This window comes from Bombyx mori, chromosome 3, assembly GCF_030269925.1.
Source record: "Bombyx mori chromosome 3, ASM3026992v2".
NCBI classification, from domain to species: Eukaryota; Metazoa; Arthropoda; class Insecta; order Lepidoptera; family Bombycidae; genus Bombyx; species Bombyx mori.
This window is the reverse complement of record NC_085109.1, coordinates 4,112,406-4,130,749: the sequence shown is the minus strand read 5'-3', so window position 1 is coordinate 4,130,749 and position 18,344 is coordinate 4,112,406. Positions and strand designations below refer to the sequence as shown.

The 18,344-nt window shown below is 34.9% G+C and overlaps 1 protein-coding gene across 1 annotated transcript; it reads left to right on the top strand.

Annotated features, from left to right (window-relative positions):
• Positions 1–127: 127 nt before the first annotated feature.
• LOC101735649 (uncharacterized) lies at positions 128–17,869 on the top strand. Its single transcript, XM_004927399.5, has 9 exons — positions 128–2,890; positions 2,963–3,124; positions 4,690–4,908; positions 7,287–7,441; positions 9,955–10,177; positions 10,880–11,060; positions 11,709–11,815; positions 12,493–12,609; positions 13,405–17,869. Exons 1-9 carry the CDS (start codon positions 311–313, stop codon positions 13,510–13,512), a joined length of 3,852 nt encoding a protein of 1,283 aa, XP_004927456.1. The 5' UTR covers positions 128–310; the 3' UTR covers positions 13,513–17,869.
• The last annotated feature ends 475 nt before the right edge of the window (positions 17,870–18,344 follow it).

Genomic DNA, 18,344 nt, shown 5'->3' with positions numbered 1-18,344 from the left:
CTCAACTTCATTTCATTTCACTTCATATTTATCATTTTTAATAAAAAAAGTTTAAAGGATTAGGGTGTATGGTATGAAATCTTTGCATTTCCATTTAGAAGAATAGGTACGACATAGGTACTAGGTACTGTCAAAATGCCTAATATGGCTGCTTTGTGTTCTTCGTGTTTTGTGTCGTTCTTATTGTGAATATTATAAATAAAAACTAACATGAGTCATACCAGGTCGTAAATGAAAGCTGTACTAACGAACGGACCTATCTACAAATTACGAAAACGCTCGAGCTCTGTGTAGGATTCTCGAAATAAATATGCCAGTGAACAAGTCAACACAAATTAGAGGTAACGAGATCGATAAAAGCAAACGTCGTCATAAAACTGACGACACTGTTGTTGCAACAGCGACACCAAATATCTGTGAAGATACGGTGCAATCCTCAAAAATGGAGACCCCAAACGATTACACTGGGAAACCAACAGAATTGATTCTTCAAGGCAACTCTCACTTAATGTCAAGCACCACGAGCAGTCTGGCCGATACGCCTGGTGATTCTGGTGTATTGTGTTTAGATAGTGATGCATCTGAAGCAACTAGTCAGGCCCTCATGACTCATAGTCTTGTTGGAGCAGAGGAACTAACTTGCGATAGTCTTTACGACGCTCCTCCTTCGTGCTCCCAAGACATGATAAAAAGTACCACTAGCAGCATTATGACCCGCAGTGATATTGACAATCAAAATATAGCAGCCTCAGAAGATGTTGTCCCTGAACTTGTAATTGAAACAAAAAAGTTATCACCGTTTGAAAACCTCCCTGATGTAATACTAAAAGCTTTAGAAAGTGAAAAAGGTTGTGTAGAAGAAATCAGAAAACCTGCTCTGAGATCTTGCGAACCAAAGAAATCATTATCAGAGGACATAGTATACAGACGGAGATGTAGAAAAAAGTCACAAAGTGGTCCAAGTTCACAAAAGAAAAGGGTCTCGTTTCATGAGGATATATTAAATAGCACAAAAACAGATAACATACATATTGAGCGTGGCTTCATTTCGTATAGACCAGATAGTTCATACTGTGATAGATTTAGGCAAAAGAACAATGTTGCATCTGACAGATTCTCATGGTGTGCATCTGGAGACCAAACACCAAAATATGCAGCAGATGTAGCTCAACAAACTATGTCCGATATTCTTGCATATGGAGATTCAAAAAATGATAGAAGCGGTATATTTGAATACTGTCAAAATGATGAGGCTGAAAAGCAAACTAATAAAGATAAAGACAACAATAATGAACTTAGAACAAGCGGGAAATTATATGGTTGTGATTCTAACAGCTCTGATTCTAATTTTAGTTGTGATTCAGAAACATCTTCCAGTGATTCAACTTCTTCCCATTCAAATAAAACTGAAACCTCTCCAGTGCGTAGGAAGTGTGACAAAACCCAAAAATCATACTCATGTGATGCATTTGAAAATAATGCACATGTTGCATTCATGAGGAAAACCTACTTTTCTGAAGCTGATATTGATCAATCACACAGTAGAATGAAGAAACCGCTCGAGGTTCAGCAAAGCCCAATAGCTGTAAAATCAGTTTTAAAAAAGAAACGTTACATACCTACAAATATTGTTGAAGAGAAGAAACAGAACAATAAAGTTCTAAGCTTACTGGATGCAAACAATATAATAGAGTCATTAAAAAATTTCTACAAAAACTTTCAATTCAATTTTGCTCCTGAAAGAGGTTTGCCAGAAAGTACTTTAGACTTGAACAATGTTGTTGAAGCTATTCCATGTGACATCAATCAGAACAGCAATATTTCCAAAAGCTTAGATTCTGGGTTCCATGTTGACGGGGAAGATGATTTTGTTGAAATAAATCTTAATGGTCAAACTTTGGAATCTGGTAAATCAAAAGATATTCCTGCACAGCCCAAGACTAATGTAACTGGAGTTAAGACACCTAATGGAGGATCACCTCGCCACAAACTAACACTGAATATGAAAAATCAAGATAGAAGATGTAACAAAGGAGATGTCCCAGCATCTCTTAATAAGTACATAGTTAATTGTGAAAGTACTGTGTATGAGCACAAGGGTGTATCTTATAGTTATGTACATGATACGTTCCAGACTGCATTTGATGCACCTAAAGAATCTTTTGTACCAATACCTGAGTCGACCCCAGTGAAAGAACCAACTGCAACTACAACAACAACTACAACAAACAAAGATAATTCAAAACATTCTGAAATAGATACATCAAGCAAGACATCCACACCAAAGAGGCAGTTCAATAAGAATGTCCAAGAAGAAACTGAACAAAAGAATGGTATTTCTAAACATTTGTCATCCCCTAAAAGGCAGAATGTGAACAGATATAGTCGTAAATCAGCATCAACTATCCAGAAGTTAACAGATGAAGAGAAAATTAAAGGAAATGTTGAAAACTGCTCCAACACTGACAATTCTACTTTGAAAGGTGCCGAGGATCTGAATGATGAGTTCTTTGATAGTCCTGCAAACCAAAAGCTGCAATGTAACAAATCAGCCTTACTGAATAGATATCTGAAAAATGTTTGTCAAAGGAAAGACCTTGAGCTGAAAATAAAGAACAATAAATTCTTTCAAATTAAACTGTTGTTAGAAAAGCATTTTCCTAGCATCATAATTCCTTTCAAAGATGTGTCTGAGTCTTTTCACATTTCAGCCGAGAGGATGTCGCGTCTTATAGACAAAGAGGTAATAGAAAACAAAAGATTGTCTGTGAGAATGCTTACAGCAGAAGAACCATCATACTTTGACAGTTTCGAGGACAATGTCGCCATTGAATGTAACGAGAAATTAAGATTGAAAATATTTACTTATCCCAATGAAACATTGAATAGGGTAAAAATTATTTATCCATAATAATTTAGAAAACTTTCATAAACAACTTTTTAATTACTTGTTATCTTTTAGATGATGAAAGTCCAATCACCTTATTTCATGGATGACGGATCATGGATGCCTCTATTAGTCTTCATAACAGATTACGCATTATATGTGGCCAATGTGAAGCAGAAAGGCACAGAATATGAAATCTTATGTAAATTACCCCATAATGAACTGGATGCTATAGCTGTAAGTTGTTATATTTCATTTTTTTTTTTTTATTGCCCTTGTAGGCAGACGAACATACGGCCCACCTGATGGTGAGTGGTTACCGTCGCCCATGGACTTCAGCAATGCCAGGGGCAGAGCCAAGCCGCTGCCTACCGAAATAATTGACATAATGTTAAATATTTATTTGATTTTCATTGACCAAGTCATAACGTATTCTTTATAATTAGACTAAAAGACAAATATATTTATCAAAGACATTAAAACCAAGCATGATTTGAAACCAGACTGGCACTGTAGTCATGGAAATATTGACAACGTGTCAGTGATAGATAATGAGAGACTATATTGACTGCTTATTTTTAAATGCCTAATTTTATTTGCTGACCTACATTGACAAATAAAATATTATGTAACAATTTACAGTTCATTCGCAAAAGCTTTCTTATATTATAATATAGTAATTACTGGTTGTATCTTGTATGTCTTGTAATTACTGGTGGTATAGGTGGTATAGTCTGCACGGATAGGTAGCACCACCTCGCTATTTCTACCGTGAAGCAGTAATGCATTTCGGTTTGAAGTGTAGGGCATTCATTTTACTGCTAAAACTGAGACTTAGGACTTACGTCTCAATGTGCGTGGCGGCATTTACGTCGGAGGGCTCCGGTAACCACTTAACACAAGGGCTGTAAGCTTGCCGACCCACCTAAGCAATAATAATAATTAATACGTGAAGCAAAAACTTTGTATCCCTTTTTACGAAAATTGCGCGGACGGAGGAGTATGAAATTTTCCACATTTATAGAGAATATAGAGAAGAAGTGCATAATGCTAATTTTTTTTTAAAAATAAAGCATAAAAGATACATTAAATCAATAAAGAAAACATTACACACACTACATACCATGTATTTGACGCACACACGCATGCATACTATTTATTGTCAAACTTTTGTTCTTGACGTCTGTGGTCAAATTGAGATTAGATTAAATATTGTTTGCCTTTGTTAATATTTTTTATAGTGTAGTCTTGGCGAAATTTGTGATTATAGAAGTATAAAATACAATCATAATAGTGTACAAATTTACAATTCTAATTATAGTCGAATTTCGACTACTGCGGGACCCCTAGTAATAATAATAATTGATGTTTTTAAACAATTAATTATAGTCACAAAGGAGTGTGGCGATGGGGTTCTGTTATTTTTATTGCATAAACATATAAATGAAGTTATAGCACACCTGTTTAGTAATTGCCAAGGCAGTTGATGTAACACATAAATTATTTCACTAGTAAGTATGTATATCCACTCTTGAAAGGCAAACGTGACTAAGCGACAATGCGTGAACTTTATAGTAGACTAAAGTTGAAATACCTGAAAAAATTCTATTTTAATGAATCTAGCTGTAGGATTGGAAATATATTTAATGGGAAATATATTTTTTTGCGCATCGAATATGGTTATTGCCTATCATTAATGTACAAAGCAGTTATTGTCGTTTAGTCACGTTTGCCTTTCAAGCGTCGATATATATAAATAATGCATATATAAAATTCTAAACCGTTTCAATATATTTTGACAGGTTGGTCCCGAAGCCCAGTACATTCAGGTGATTGACATAGCAGGAAACATAGCTTGTTCGGTTGTAACGAGTGAAACTACACTCGGAGCGCGTTTAGCGTCTTCGTTGGAATGGAGCGCTCGTACATCTCCACTGCGGATACAGCGTCCGCCCGCAATGATCCCGCTCACTTGCCGGGAATTAGCCGCCGCCGTTGCCAGGAAGCGACTCGAGAAACGGGCAAGTTTTATTTAATTTATATTATGGTTCATACTTTTTTTTTGTTTCCTTACCTAAGCTGATAGCCTTGAGAGGCTATTTCAGCGTAACCTTAACTAGTAGGTGAGCTCGCGGGGCTCGAACCTGACGACGTTGCTAACACGAACTCTAGCAAGAGCCGTGCTTCGCAAAATCTACCACCGGATCGGAAACGCTACCCACTGAGAAGATCCGGCGAGAAACTCAGTGGGCTGTGTTTGAGGGTTAATTTACTCGTCGAGCCATTCGTCGCAAGCGACGGGTTCGGCGAGAACGACGACCGGTGCTTGAAGTACCTAAAAGCACAGTTAGTGGATCGGGAGGATCCGAAATGACGTGTTTGGAGCGACGTCGACTGCTTTCCATTCTTTCCGCAGGATCGGGAATGTAGTTACCGGCGGCCACGATGAGAGGGTTCTCGTGTCGTGCCGCTTTGTCGAAGTGGGTTTTATTTTATACATATCATGGTATGGTTCATACATATCAGATGAAAGGCGATTGCATACAGCAGAGATGCGAATGTTACTATGGATGTGTGGAGTAACGAGAATGGATAGAATACGGATTGAATATGTTAAGAGGGAAGTCTGAAAGTGGCACCTGTGACAGAGAAGCTAAGTAGGGCGCGTTTGGGATGGTATGGACATGTGATGAGACGAAATGAAAATAAGGTTGGTAAGAGAGTGTTAACTATGAATGTGAAAGGTTATAGAGGAAGAGGTAGAACTAAGACGAAATGGATGGATTGCGTGAAAGACGACATGTGTAAGAGGAGAGTGAGCGAAGAAATGGTATATGATAGAGGAGTATGGAAGGAGAAAACATGTTGCGCCGATCCCAGGTGACTGGGAGAAGGGCAGGAAAATGATATGGTTTATACATATCACAACAAAAAAAAAGTTACCTAAAGGTGGCCAGTATGGCGTGTTCTGAATTCAAGTTAAATTTATTTCAATTCAAATGTCATTAACATGTACTTATTGAAAGTCAAAACACTTTATCTCTAAAAACAACAAATTAAAAAATTTTCTTTTTCTTAAAAACTATATAATTACATTATTAATTATGACTATTATCATGTAAGCCTAATGATGTTTAATATTTATTCGTTGTATATTATTTTATGATTCTTTCTAGAATTTATAATATTCGTGTAATAGGATTCAAAGTTATGCTTATATAAATACACAAGCGAACGTTACGATGCGTTTACGAACTTTCTAAAGATAATTTACTGACCCACCTGATAACTAGACTGTTGGAGATTAACGAACGGCTTTTTTTTTTTAAATATAGCTTTCGCTTTTATTTCCACATATTTGGTATGGTTTATTTTTTTATATTTATGTGATTGCCTATAATTAGAGTTGCAGTTATCAATTGTTCTATACATGTCAATGTTATTTTATGTCTTGCTGTAAACCCTGTCGGTAATCCTTAAATAAATAAATAAATAATAATGTTGACACAATACAATATAAACACAATGTGTTAATTATAATTAAATATATAATAGGACACAAACTACATGGTTACCGGTCCTCCAAACTAAGTTGCCTTGTACAATGGGGACCAGAGAGAGACTTATATACAAACTAGCCGTAGTTGCCCGCTTCGCTGGGCATTTAAAATTAACATTATTATTTATTGTCATTATTATTAGGGAGTCCAAAACTCATATTAGCCTATCCATTAAGTACATGTATTTTCTTCATAGATACCAAGTTTCAAGTCAATCGGATGCATGGTTCAGTAGTTATAATGGAACATCCGTAAAAACCACTGTAGATTTATATATTAGTATAAATTTATAGACGTTTAAATATACGTATATATTAAGATGGATTAACTGGGATACAGACGGGTGAGTGAGCCACGGGCTCAACCTGAGATAATTTGTTAATACTGGCCCTAGCAAGATCAGTGTTTTGCAGTATCTACCACCGGATCGGAATCGCGATCCACTCAGAAGATCCGGCGAGAATCTCAGTGGGTTAACCCAGTAATCAGGGGCGCAAATTGCTGCTACAAGTTTTTTTTTAATTTTTTTTATTGCTTAGATGGGTGGACGAGCTCACAGCCCACCTGGTGTTAAGTGGTTACTGGAGCCCATAGACATATATCACGTAAATGCGCCACCCACCTCGAGAGTCTCAAGAATAGTTACAACGGCTGTCCCACCCTTCAAACCGAAACGCATTACTGCTTCATGGCAAAAATAGGCGGGGTGGTGGTACCCGCGCACACTCAACACCACCAGTAAAAAAGTTAGCGTACTATCTCCAATTATGTCGATAACTACAATACATATAACAACAAAAATTTAATTCAAGTTTTATTTAATTTTTCTCCTTTACCAGGTTCCAGAAGTCCTTTTTTACGGTAGAGCGTGTTCAGAAGACGCGTGCGACAGGCTTATAGACGCACCCGGTGCCTTTGCCCCTCCACTCGAAGGATACCTCATGTGCCGCACTGACAAGAGTCGGCGCTACGAACCATGCTACTTCTTATTAAGGTATTTTTTAAATTATAATTCTTATAAAGCACACTGTTTTGGTGCGGGCTGTATGGGCCGGTTGCTGATATAAAGAAAACATGCGCTTTGTGCTGCAATACGGTTTATTTGAATGTTCATACACTTGATATTTTATTAATATGATAAACACGTCCGCTCGCGGTGAAAAGTAAAAAAGGAAGAGACTGACATCAACAATGTTGCCAGTCATGTAATTTTATTTTCCATACTGAAATGTTGGAGTTGCCAACAAACACGTAATTTTTCATTATTGGATTGCGTTTTATACTTATGTACACAGTACTTGTTTGTTGTAGCTACATATATCGCATATAACTAGTCAGGTCATAAGTATTGTCACACAGTAAAAACTTTTCTTTTAGAATGTTGGCCACAAAAAAGTTTATTGAATTCGAATTTCGAATCGTTCATGAAAAAAAAAATGTTTACTTTTAGAATTTTACTCATTTTTAAATATGGAGTAGACGCTTAGAGAAGACCGTGTTGCAGTTATTGCGTTGCATCGTTGCGGTTACGCGCCAATTCAAATTTTTATCATACTGAAAAATTTGAATATAACCAAAAGATTCGTTTATCGTACCATCAAACGATACAATGAAGACTCTAGTGTAGATGACAGGTCAAGAAATGGTCGCCCTCGGTCTTTTAGGACTCCAGCAGTGATAAAAGCTGTGAAGGCGCGAATTCAAAGAAATCCCAAACGTAAGCAGAAACTGTTGGCCCTTCAGATGGGGTTAAGCAGAACCACGGTGAAAAGGGTGTTAAATGAAGACTTAGGGCTTCGGGCATATCGAAGAAAAACAGGACATCGTTTGAATGCTCGTCTAATGGACCTGAGACTGAAGAGATGCTGCGCTTTGTTGAAGCGGTACGCGGAAAAAAAATATGGGGAAATTCTTTTTTCGGATGAAAAAATTTTTACCGTAGAAGAGAGCTACAACAAACAAAATGATAAGGTGTACGCACACAGTAGTGAAGAAGCGAGCAACCGTATTCCGCGTGTCCAACGAGGTCATTTTCCACCCTCGCATATGGTTGGGAGTTTCTTATTGGGGCTTAACAGAGGTACATTTTTGTGAGAAAGGTGTAAAAACGAATGCAGTTGTGTATCAAAATACAGTCCTGACGAACCTTGTGGAATCTGTTTCTCATACCATGTTCAATAACAGGCACTGGGTATTCCAACAAGATTCGGCGCCAGCTCATAGAGCGAAGAGCACACAAGACTGGCTGGCGGCGCGTGAAATCGACTTCATCCGGCACAAAGACTGGCCCTCCTCCAGCCCAGATTTGAATCCGTTAGATTACAAGATATGGCATAACACTTGGAGGAAAAGCCTCATCCCAATTTGGAGTCACTCAAGACATCCTTGATTAAGGCAGCCGCTGATATTGACATGGACCTCGTTCGTGCTGCGATAGACGACTGGCCGCGCAGATTGAAGGCCTGTATTCAAAATCACGGAGGTCATTTTGAATAAACTTTAGTGTCATAAGAATCTATGTTTTGTTAAGTTAATTTTGGTATATGAATGGTTACATAATGAATAAACTTGTTTTAATTATTTTACATTAAACATGTGACAGAATTTATGACCTGACTAGGTATATCTCGATCTATCAATGCAATTTCACGCAAATAAAAACACATCTTCGATATGCCTGAATTATGTATTCGAGGAAAACTTTGAATATATATTATATATTTAATTATATATAATGTTAACTTAAAACTTTATATGAACCAATACACTTTGAATATATATTATATATTTGATTATATCTAATGTTAATTTTAACCTTACTGCATAGGACATTTGGTGCGGACAGTTGTGGTCGCTAAGTTAGATGATTCAGATCGCTTAATTCATGTTAATAAAATATTTACACCCAAGTATGTAAACGTAACTAGTGATGTCGATGATAAAAAAATATAACAAAACTTTTAAAACCGATTTTTAATTAAACCAAAATTACAGAATGAAAGGAAACGGTCAAGATATATTTCACTGACATAAACAACACAAATAATGCACTCTATATTATAGGGTAGAACTGTAGTTCTATTAACCCATTCGAAGCATTTATCGTTGAAATGGTCGGTGTATCTCTGCTCTGCAAAATACACCAAATCATCCAACCAAGTCTTCAAATCATCCGGAAATAATATAACCTAACCTAATAACATAACTATAATATGAATGATATATATATATGAAATATATAAATGATGAAATCGTGTAATCGTGTGTGTAATGTTTTCTTTATTGATTTAATGTATTTTTAAAGCATAATTAAAAAAAAAATAGCATTCTGCACTTCTTATCTATATTTTCTATAAGTGTGAGAAATTTCATACTCCTCCGTCCGCGCAATTTTCGTAAAAAAGGGGTACAAAAATAAGAAACCCAAACTATGGTCTCCCTTTGGAAGTGGCAGGTCTGGATAGAGGAACGTTTCAATATATTTACAATAGTTTGGGAAAATTTCAGAGCTGGGGTGCTACAGTGGGGTCCTCACAGTCCCGACGGCCTCACGCCGCTCCCGCACAGCATCGCTCTCCGCACCGCCGTGGGAGTGAGGCGGCACGTGGACGCGACCCGCAGACCGCACTGCTTCGAAGTAGCACTCGAGTCCTCTCGACTCCTACTGGCCGCACCCGATGACGCGACTGCTTCTAACTGGCTGCAGTCTCTGTTGCTACATGCCGCTCAGGTATTTTTTAACGAATTTTATGACCTGGTAACTAAGACCTTTAAGGTCAAGTCTAATTTTAATGATAAATTTTTTATATGAAAAATGATATGAAATGAAATAAAGATGATTATTATGAAACATGGCATGAAATGAAATGAAATCGAAATGAAATGAGATGATATGGGATGAAGTATAATCTCAGTAAAATGGTGGTTATTTACTCAGGCTTTTTCAGTTGAATTTTTGGAGGATCCCGAGAAGTTACGTTCAGCGGCTTTGTTTCATTCCCACATTCGTGCACTTTCACAGATACTAAACAGTCCATATTAAATAAACCATCGTTATTACACATTTAAACCTGAAGAAACACTAATTAGACAAAATAAAATAAATCACACAACTTTACTCCTCGCGTTCCGGCCAAAAAGTCAGAGCTCAAGTAAACAAACAAACAAACCAAAAAAAAAATTTTTTTTCCAAGATTGTCACCCGTACAACATAAAAAAAAATTCAATATGGCAACACTTCGAGTCTGTCAGTTTTTTTTGCCCGTGTAGGCAGACGAGCATACGGCCCACCTGATGGTGAATGGTTACCGTCGCCCATGGACTTCAGCAATGCCAGCCAAGCCGCTGCGTACCGGAGTTTAGATGTTCTTAATCAGAGCTTGAATGTTTTATTGCCTGTTGTATTACATAGTAAACGTAATAATTATTACAGGCCTTAGAAGAGAAAGACGGCTACAAAAAATCGGATCGCGAGACAAGCGTACCGCCGGCAGGTTGTACGGTGCTGGTCACACCTTATGAAGTGCTCAGCGTGAGGGAGACATTAGACATGGCTTTCGTGGCCGGAGCCTCGGGGTACCTGAAGGATAGGGGGTCGGATGCTCTGCTGAAAGGTAATTGGACGTTGCTTTAACTTTTTTAAACGAACATTATGATTAACGAATGTTCTTCTTCTTTTTCTTTAGTTTTTGGCTTCGGCACGGTTTGTGCATTAGCCAGCGTCAAGTAATAAGATTTTTATAATTCGCCGTTTTAATTGTTTACAGCTTGTGAATAATAAAAAACGAAGGAAATTTAATCAATTGTCATGAAATTAAATGGAAAATGAGATGAAATGGTATGGGGTGAAATATAATCTCAGTAAAATGGTGGTCATTTACTAAGATTTTTCAGTGGACTTTTTGGACTATCCTGAGAAGCTACGTCCAGCGGCTTTGTTTCATTTTCCCGCATTTGTGCACTTTCACAGATACTAAACAGTTATTAAGCCACCGTTATTAGGTACACATTTAAACCCGAAGAAACACTAAATAGACTAAATAAAACAAATCACACAACTTCTCTCCTCGCGTTCCCGCCAAAAAATCCGATTAATGAATGTTAAGAGTTACCAAAATCACAGTGTTGCCATATATGTCTGCAGCACTTTGGACGGTATTTAGTAGTCTGACTGTCTGAGGTTTGTCACAACGACCTGCAGACATGATAAGCACTAAGATGCTTGTATTCATATTTAAATGTTGTTTTTTTGTTGTTTTTAGAATACATCGAAGAAATGCGAACCGACATCGAGATATTAGCGTGCGGATCGATAAAGAATTTGACTTCGTTTAAAATTCCGGATACAGACGAAAATTGGTGTTGCCTGGTAATAATTTTTTCTACTATTGTTTACTTTTAGAGCTTAGCTTAGCTTAGCTGATTACCGCATCGCGAGCTCCGGATTCGATTTCTTCTTGCCGGTAAAAATAAGAATACTTGCAGATATGCTATCATTCTTCAATTATTTTTATTTCGTAGTTTATGCTCAGAGATTGCAGCTGTGGGCTGTGACCTCGACTCCATGTTGGGAAACACTGTTTCAGTCATGATCTGAGTATCAACTCCCGAGTAGTGCTTAAATCGATTGCTACCAAAAACATTTTGAAGTCTAGCAAAATTACAGAGAGAATGAACTATAAAATCTATATAATATATAAAATATACTATAAAATCACACCACTAAATTATTTATGCGTTAATCAATTTTTTTCTACGTATTGCGAATTGAAAAAAGGAATATGGAAATGACATGCAATTTCCCGCCAAAACTTTTTTTAATTATTGAATGCGTTTTAAGTTTTTTCATAATATGTAACATTCGAAATTCAAATGTTTACGAGCGAACACGAAACGGGGAACTTTCAATTTGCCTACACATACTATAAGATTTTTGTTCGCTCTTAACGAAATCGCGTCACAAATTAACGAAAGTACGTTGTGTACGCGTCGGACTACGTCTTGTGATTATAAGTTCAACTAATTCGAATTTGATATTGTTATCAGGAGTGGAGCGTTTGCGAGGCGAGGGAGAGGGGCGCGGGGCTGGCGCTAGTGATGGCGAGCAGCAACGAACTCGAGCGGTTCATAGCTGCCGTCGAACAGGCATTCTGCGCACTCACCGTAAGTGTTTTAACCCTCACCAGCGCACGGTCGAAGGGAAATAACCTCTGCGAAGTAACCACAAGAGTCATTATCGAATACTACTCATCTATATAATACTAGTTGACCCGGCAGACTTCGTAGTGCCTCAACCGATAAATAAAAGACTTCAACTTTTGTATAAAATAAACTTTAAACAAACAAAAGGAATCCGTCCGACGGGGGACACATCAAAGTAAAAACAAAATCGTTATTTTTATTTAATTCCGAGCATTTTCATATCTATTTACCTTTTAAACCTTCTCTGGACTTCCACAAATCATTCAAGACCAAAATTAGCCAAATCGGTTCAGCCGGTCTCGAGTTTTAGCGAGACTAACGAACAGCAATTTATTTTTATATATATTGATTAAAGATTAATACGTGAAGCATAAAAAAAAATCCCGCTTTTTTTTTAAAAGATATGTAATACACGTTTATTATATTCCTTCATATAATAAACGTGTAATAAAAACCTGATATTATATTGTATTCGTTAATTACTCGTAATAGAGCTTGTTATAAGAACGTGAAGGCTGGGAAAGCGGTTATACAATGGAATATTCGGCCTCATGTCTCAAGGGCCCATTATTGTTCTTCAAGCTCCTGTAACGCCAGGTGTCCCCTACCACGAATTCGTCTGCAGATCTGGGGCAATGAAAAACTCAACTATTTATTTTAATGTTTTTGTCATGTTTGGAAGTAGTGTAGCGGTAGTACCGATATTTAGAAATAACGTCCCTTTCTAATAAACCTTATGTTTAATTCTTTGAACAGTGCGAGCCTTTCCCTCTGACCGTGGTCGAAGCCACGAAGTCATCGTGCAGCACCACACACATGAAATACGAAGCCGCCTGGTCACACATGCTCCCCTCACAGCAGTAATCCTGAAAAAGGAAAATAATATCAGCAAGGAAAATCGACCAAAAATGTCGACTTTTGGTGTAAGTAAGTAAAAATAGGAAAACAAAACACTGTATTGTTATATTTGTCTTCACAGTCATAAAACAATTGCGAACGGGATGCGGAATTAAGGACTTAATATTTGTTTGTTGAAATTCAATTTAAAAGGAATGTGTATACATTACGTACACGTGCGTACACATGCGTACGCGTCCGTGTAAATTGCGTATGCGCCCGTACTTATAAAGTCGACAGATTTGTATTCACTAGTTACTTATGGTAAAAGTAATGAGTGCGTTTAACATCTGATCAACAAAGTGAATATTTTAAAGATGGTTAATGATAGATTTATTGTAATTTGCGCAAAAAAAGTAATCTTGATACAGAAATAAAAAATTATTAATCATGTATTAATTTTTAAACATTTAAGACATTCGTCGGATTTCGATTGGTCAAATATATTTTACTTAGCTGGATATTTTAGTCGAACCCTTTGTATTAACTAGGTGCTGCATTCTGTAACATGTACTAGCCACAAGAGTGATACTCATAGTATATAATAGTCAAATATTGTTTAACTATATACCAATCTTTAGCAGCTACTTTTTAATACGAATTGAAAGTTGTTTGATCTCATTTCTTACATTTCTGCGATTCATTTTCATGAAATTTTACAAGATATTCAAATTTAACTGTAATATTATCACAATATGAAGATATATTATGGTTATTTCGCTGCGATATGCCTGAAGGTTCCTGTTATGAAGATAAATAACACTGTTGGTCCTTAAAACGGAATTAAATAAAATTATTTATTATATTATTCGCTCCTATAATGAATAAATGCTTGCCAATGACAAAATGTACATTAAAATTATTCATAAGTATTTAATGATATTTACAAAAAGTATATTCTGATTCTCGTCTTTATATTCACGTAAATAATCCAAACGAAGGAAATAAAGGCGAGTTTTTTTTTGCTTATTCCCTACTGTATATATCATAATATATAGTAGATAATATTATTCAGTCAAACAACAAAAATAACATCAACATTTTTTTGGAACATTTCCAATAAATTTCTGAACATACACGATATTCACATTAGCACTGTATATGACGGTGCGTCATGTTGTTGCTTCGTGTAAACAATGTTAATATGCTATTAGGTGATTTAGATGCTTTGTAGAATTATTACTGTTACGTAGACATTATAGTTTTTTAAGATTCGGTATCTGTTTTGTTTTATCGATATTCGAATCGATACATAACCCGATACATGAATAAGTCGTAACGTACAATTACAAGTCCCTTATCGAATATAGTAATGAAGATAATTATAACTCGTCAAAACGTGCTTAATTAAAATATGTATAAAATAAAATGAGAATTGCTTTCGAATTAAAATTATTTGTGTGGTCTATATTGAACTCAGTACTTACAAGGATTGTATTAATAAAGTAATGATTCCACGTTTAACATTATAACAACAAAGCAATAAGTAGTCGTACTTAAGTAATTATTCAGATGAATTATTTATTAATCAAATACGATATTATGAATATATTATAGATGATTGTTCGTGTGTAATTAAAATCGACCACAAATACAAGTATTTACTCAAAAAATTATAGTAACCCTATCTATCAATCTCCCTTCCTTATGATATGATATTATATTCGATTATATTTCTTAGTATTGAATCGATTGTTTCGAAATATTTAGTAATCATAATGGAGTGTATTATAGTATTATGATGACATGTAATCAAATAGAAAAAAAAAACATTTTTTTTTTCATAACTTTGTAGATGTAAAAGTTAGTTACTATTGAGAGAAGATTCTGGAAGCCTTCGCTCGGTGTGTCCGTAAGTAAAGAAACGCACTATTCTGAAACTTGGTTAAACGAGTGTCAATATCACTTCGAAATGAATAAAATCGATGAGATTAAGCATATCGTTTCGCAAGTTTCATAGAATAAGGCTGCCGTGGCCGACTTCAACGTAGATAGGTAGTTTTGTACGCGAAAAGAGGTGTTTTTGGCTTTGTTTTTTTTTTTTTGTGAACCTTGAGTGGCTTTATTGTTTTAAAGCTAATTTTAATGGTTTTGTTTTTAAAAAGGAAAAAAAAAATCATTATTTCGAATAAAATTTTGTGGAGTCTTGTTTGTTGGATATATTTATTGTCTAAGTCTATTGTCTATTCAATCGTATAGTTTCTTGATTATATTTTTTTAAATGTCACAAATTATTTTGTATATGATTTAAATGAATATGGTTGTCTCGTTTCGTTACCAAATAAATTATATCGAATTACAATATCTGTTTGTATTTGTATTTGTATATATATAGGCCAATGTACTGAGGTCGTGTGATATTAATGTATATTTAGAGTAGTTTGTATCTCAGTGATGAAATGTAATTGCATAATTCCATTCAATTAATTTATTCATTATGATTACAATCAAATTTAGCAAATTTTCAATAATTTAAATGTAAGTTTTTTTTTTAATGATAAACGCTTTTGTTAAATATTAAAATCGATTTTTTTTCTCTATACATCGATAATTTAGATCACGCGCTTGCAATCGATAAAATTTTGCGCCTTTACTATGATTTACTATCTGTGATTTGTTTGTAGCTATTAAGTTTGTTGTTTATTAGGCATAATAAATAAAAAAAACTAGTTTAGAATATTATTTTTGGGTCTTTGCAGTTAGCAATCAGTGAAAATGTGTTCTTAAAATTTTATCTCGTTCAATTTTTTTTCAATAATACACAAATAACGAGATGAAATTTTATGACAAATTCATACAGTGGATAAACATTCTTACTAAATTGTGATGAATATTATTATCTGACTGTGAGTGACCTAACTTGTTATTATCTGAATCGCTATCAAACGAAATTAGGCCGCAATTAAGAACTTAATAAAATAATTTCCGAACATTGATCTCTAATTGGAATCATTCATAAAATGTCACGTACTTTATTAGCTTTCTGACATTAAAACTTTTTTTCTGTAAGAAACTGGCAACATTTTGCGATTATTTTCCCAAAGACCAAAAACGTATTTAATTGGCTATGACGTATTGTTGTTAAGTTATATTTTTCTTGTTGTCTCATGCATCACGCTGTTAGATATTACGAAGTATTAGATAAGAACAATAATTAATGTTTGTATTCGCATTAAATACATAGATCTGTTTTAGATTCGATGCCTATTTAACCTTACACATGATTATCCATCCAATATTGTATTTCATATAATTTTTTCAGATGTGGATTGTTGATTAATATTTCAAGATTCTTATAACTCTGTCTGTTCGCACTCATATCCTATAAATATAATGCATGTTTTTATTAATCATTCAACAGGTAATAGGAAACCATGTCTTTGGTAATAAAAATACTGTGTGGTGGGTTTTTAGTACTATGCCGAAAACCTTACAGAGCTCTCAAAAATGTTTCAATTGTATTGAACGAACGATGAATTCATAGAAGACGAATATAGACAAAGGTTTTGCTGTATACCTGATATTGACATGTCAATGAGTTCCGGCAACCACTCGCCTTCAACTAGATCGCGTATTCGCGTGCTTTTGAAGTAAAAAAACGATTCGAATTGGGCAAAGAATAATTTTAACACGTTGTTCAAAAAAAGAATATAACAATGGCAACATTAAGTTCAAGATAGTTAGTTTGAATACAGTAAGTACAATTGAGACTTCACGTATTCACGCCTATTGGCTCCAGTAATTACTTTTCACTAGGTAGCCGTCATGCGTCAACTAGCTTCCCAATTTACGCAATAATTAAAAAAATATATTAATTAAACACAAGCAAACACTTGTAAAGTATATATTATGAATTGAATACAAGACATGAGTTGAACGTTTTTATTATTTTCAAATTGTATCTCTAATTTGTTTATTTATCACTCATAATAAATAAATAATAAAAAAATATTCGATATTTATTAGTATATGTATTGTTAATCAAAAGAAAATAATATGTATCTTCAATGTCTTCCTTTATTAATATGTAGCATAATAATATCACAGAATCTTATTCATACTCTGAAGCGTTAATGATGGAATTTATAACCCTTATTCGCAAACCTTAAGGATTATTATCCAATGACCCACGTCTGAAAAGTTATGTTTTGCTACAGTATCAACATTGTAGGTTTTACATTTAAATACTCCCGATTTATGTAAATGTTGGCTTAAATATGTATGGCCAAGATTAAAGATATTGTTCTCAAAATATAGTTAGGATATATTGAATTATGCTTCATTATATTGTTCACATAAAGAAAAATAAATAAATAGTAAAAGCTGTTGTTTTTTTATTTTAAATTTTTTAAGGAAATAAAAGTAATAGTAATAAGTATTTGTGAGTAAGCGATGGAATAATTGCAGATGAAGACAGAGCGAGAGCGAGATAGAGAATATGATCTTTCATACATCAATTTAATAACAAAAATAGGAAAAACATTAAATGGAAAAAGTATAATGGGTGATTGCATCTCTAAGAGCAACCTGTCCAAGGTTGGACCATCAGAGGACAAGAATCGTAGAAAAATAAATTAAATATGGCGTATATGCCGTATATGATAGATAACTGGTGGTAGGATCACTTGTGAGTCCAAATCAAATCAAAAATTTTTATTCAACATAAATGAAAGTACATACTTGTTGAACGTCAAAAAAAACTACCGCCAATTCACAAGAACTAGCCTCCGTCCTGAGAAGAATTGGCAAGAAACTCAGCGGGCATGTCTTTTTTTTTTACATATGAAATTATTATTTAT

Bases quoted from the DNA above. Each gene is read 5' to 3' on its own strand.
- LOC101735649 (XM_004927399.5), top strand. From the start codon at position 311: ATGCCAGTGAACAAGTCAACACAAATTAGAGGTAACGAGATCGATAAA. The intron at 2,891-2,962 runs GTAAAAATTATT...GTTATCTTTTAG, and splicing joins CCAATGAAACATTGAATAGG to ATGATGAAAGTCCAATCACC. The intron at 11,061-11,708 runs GTAATTGGACGT...TGTTGTTTTTAG, and splicing joins GTCGGATGCTCTGCTGAAAG to AATACATCGAAGAAATGCGA.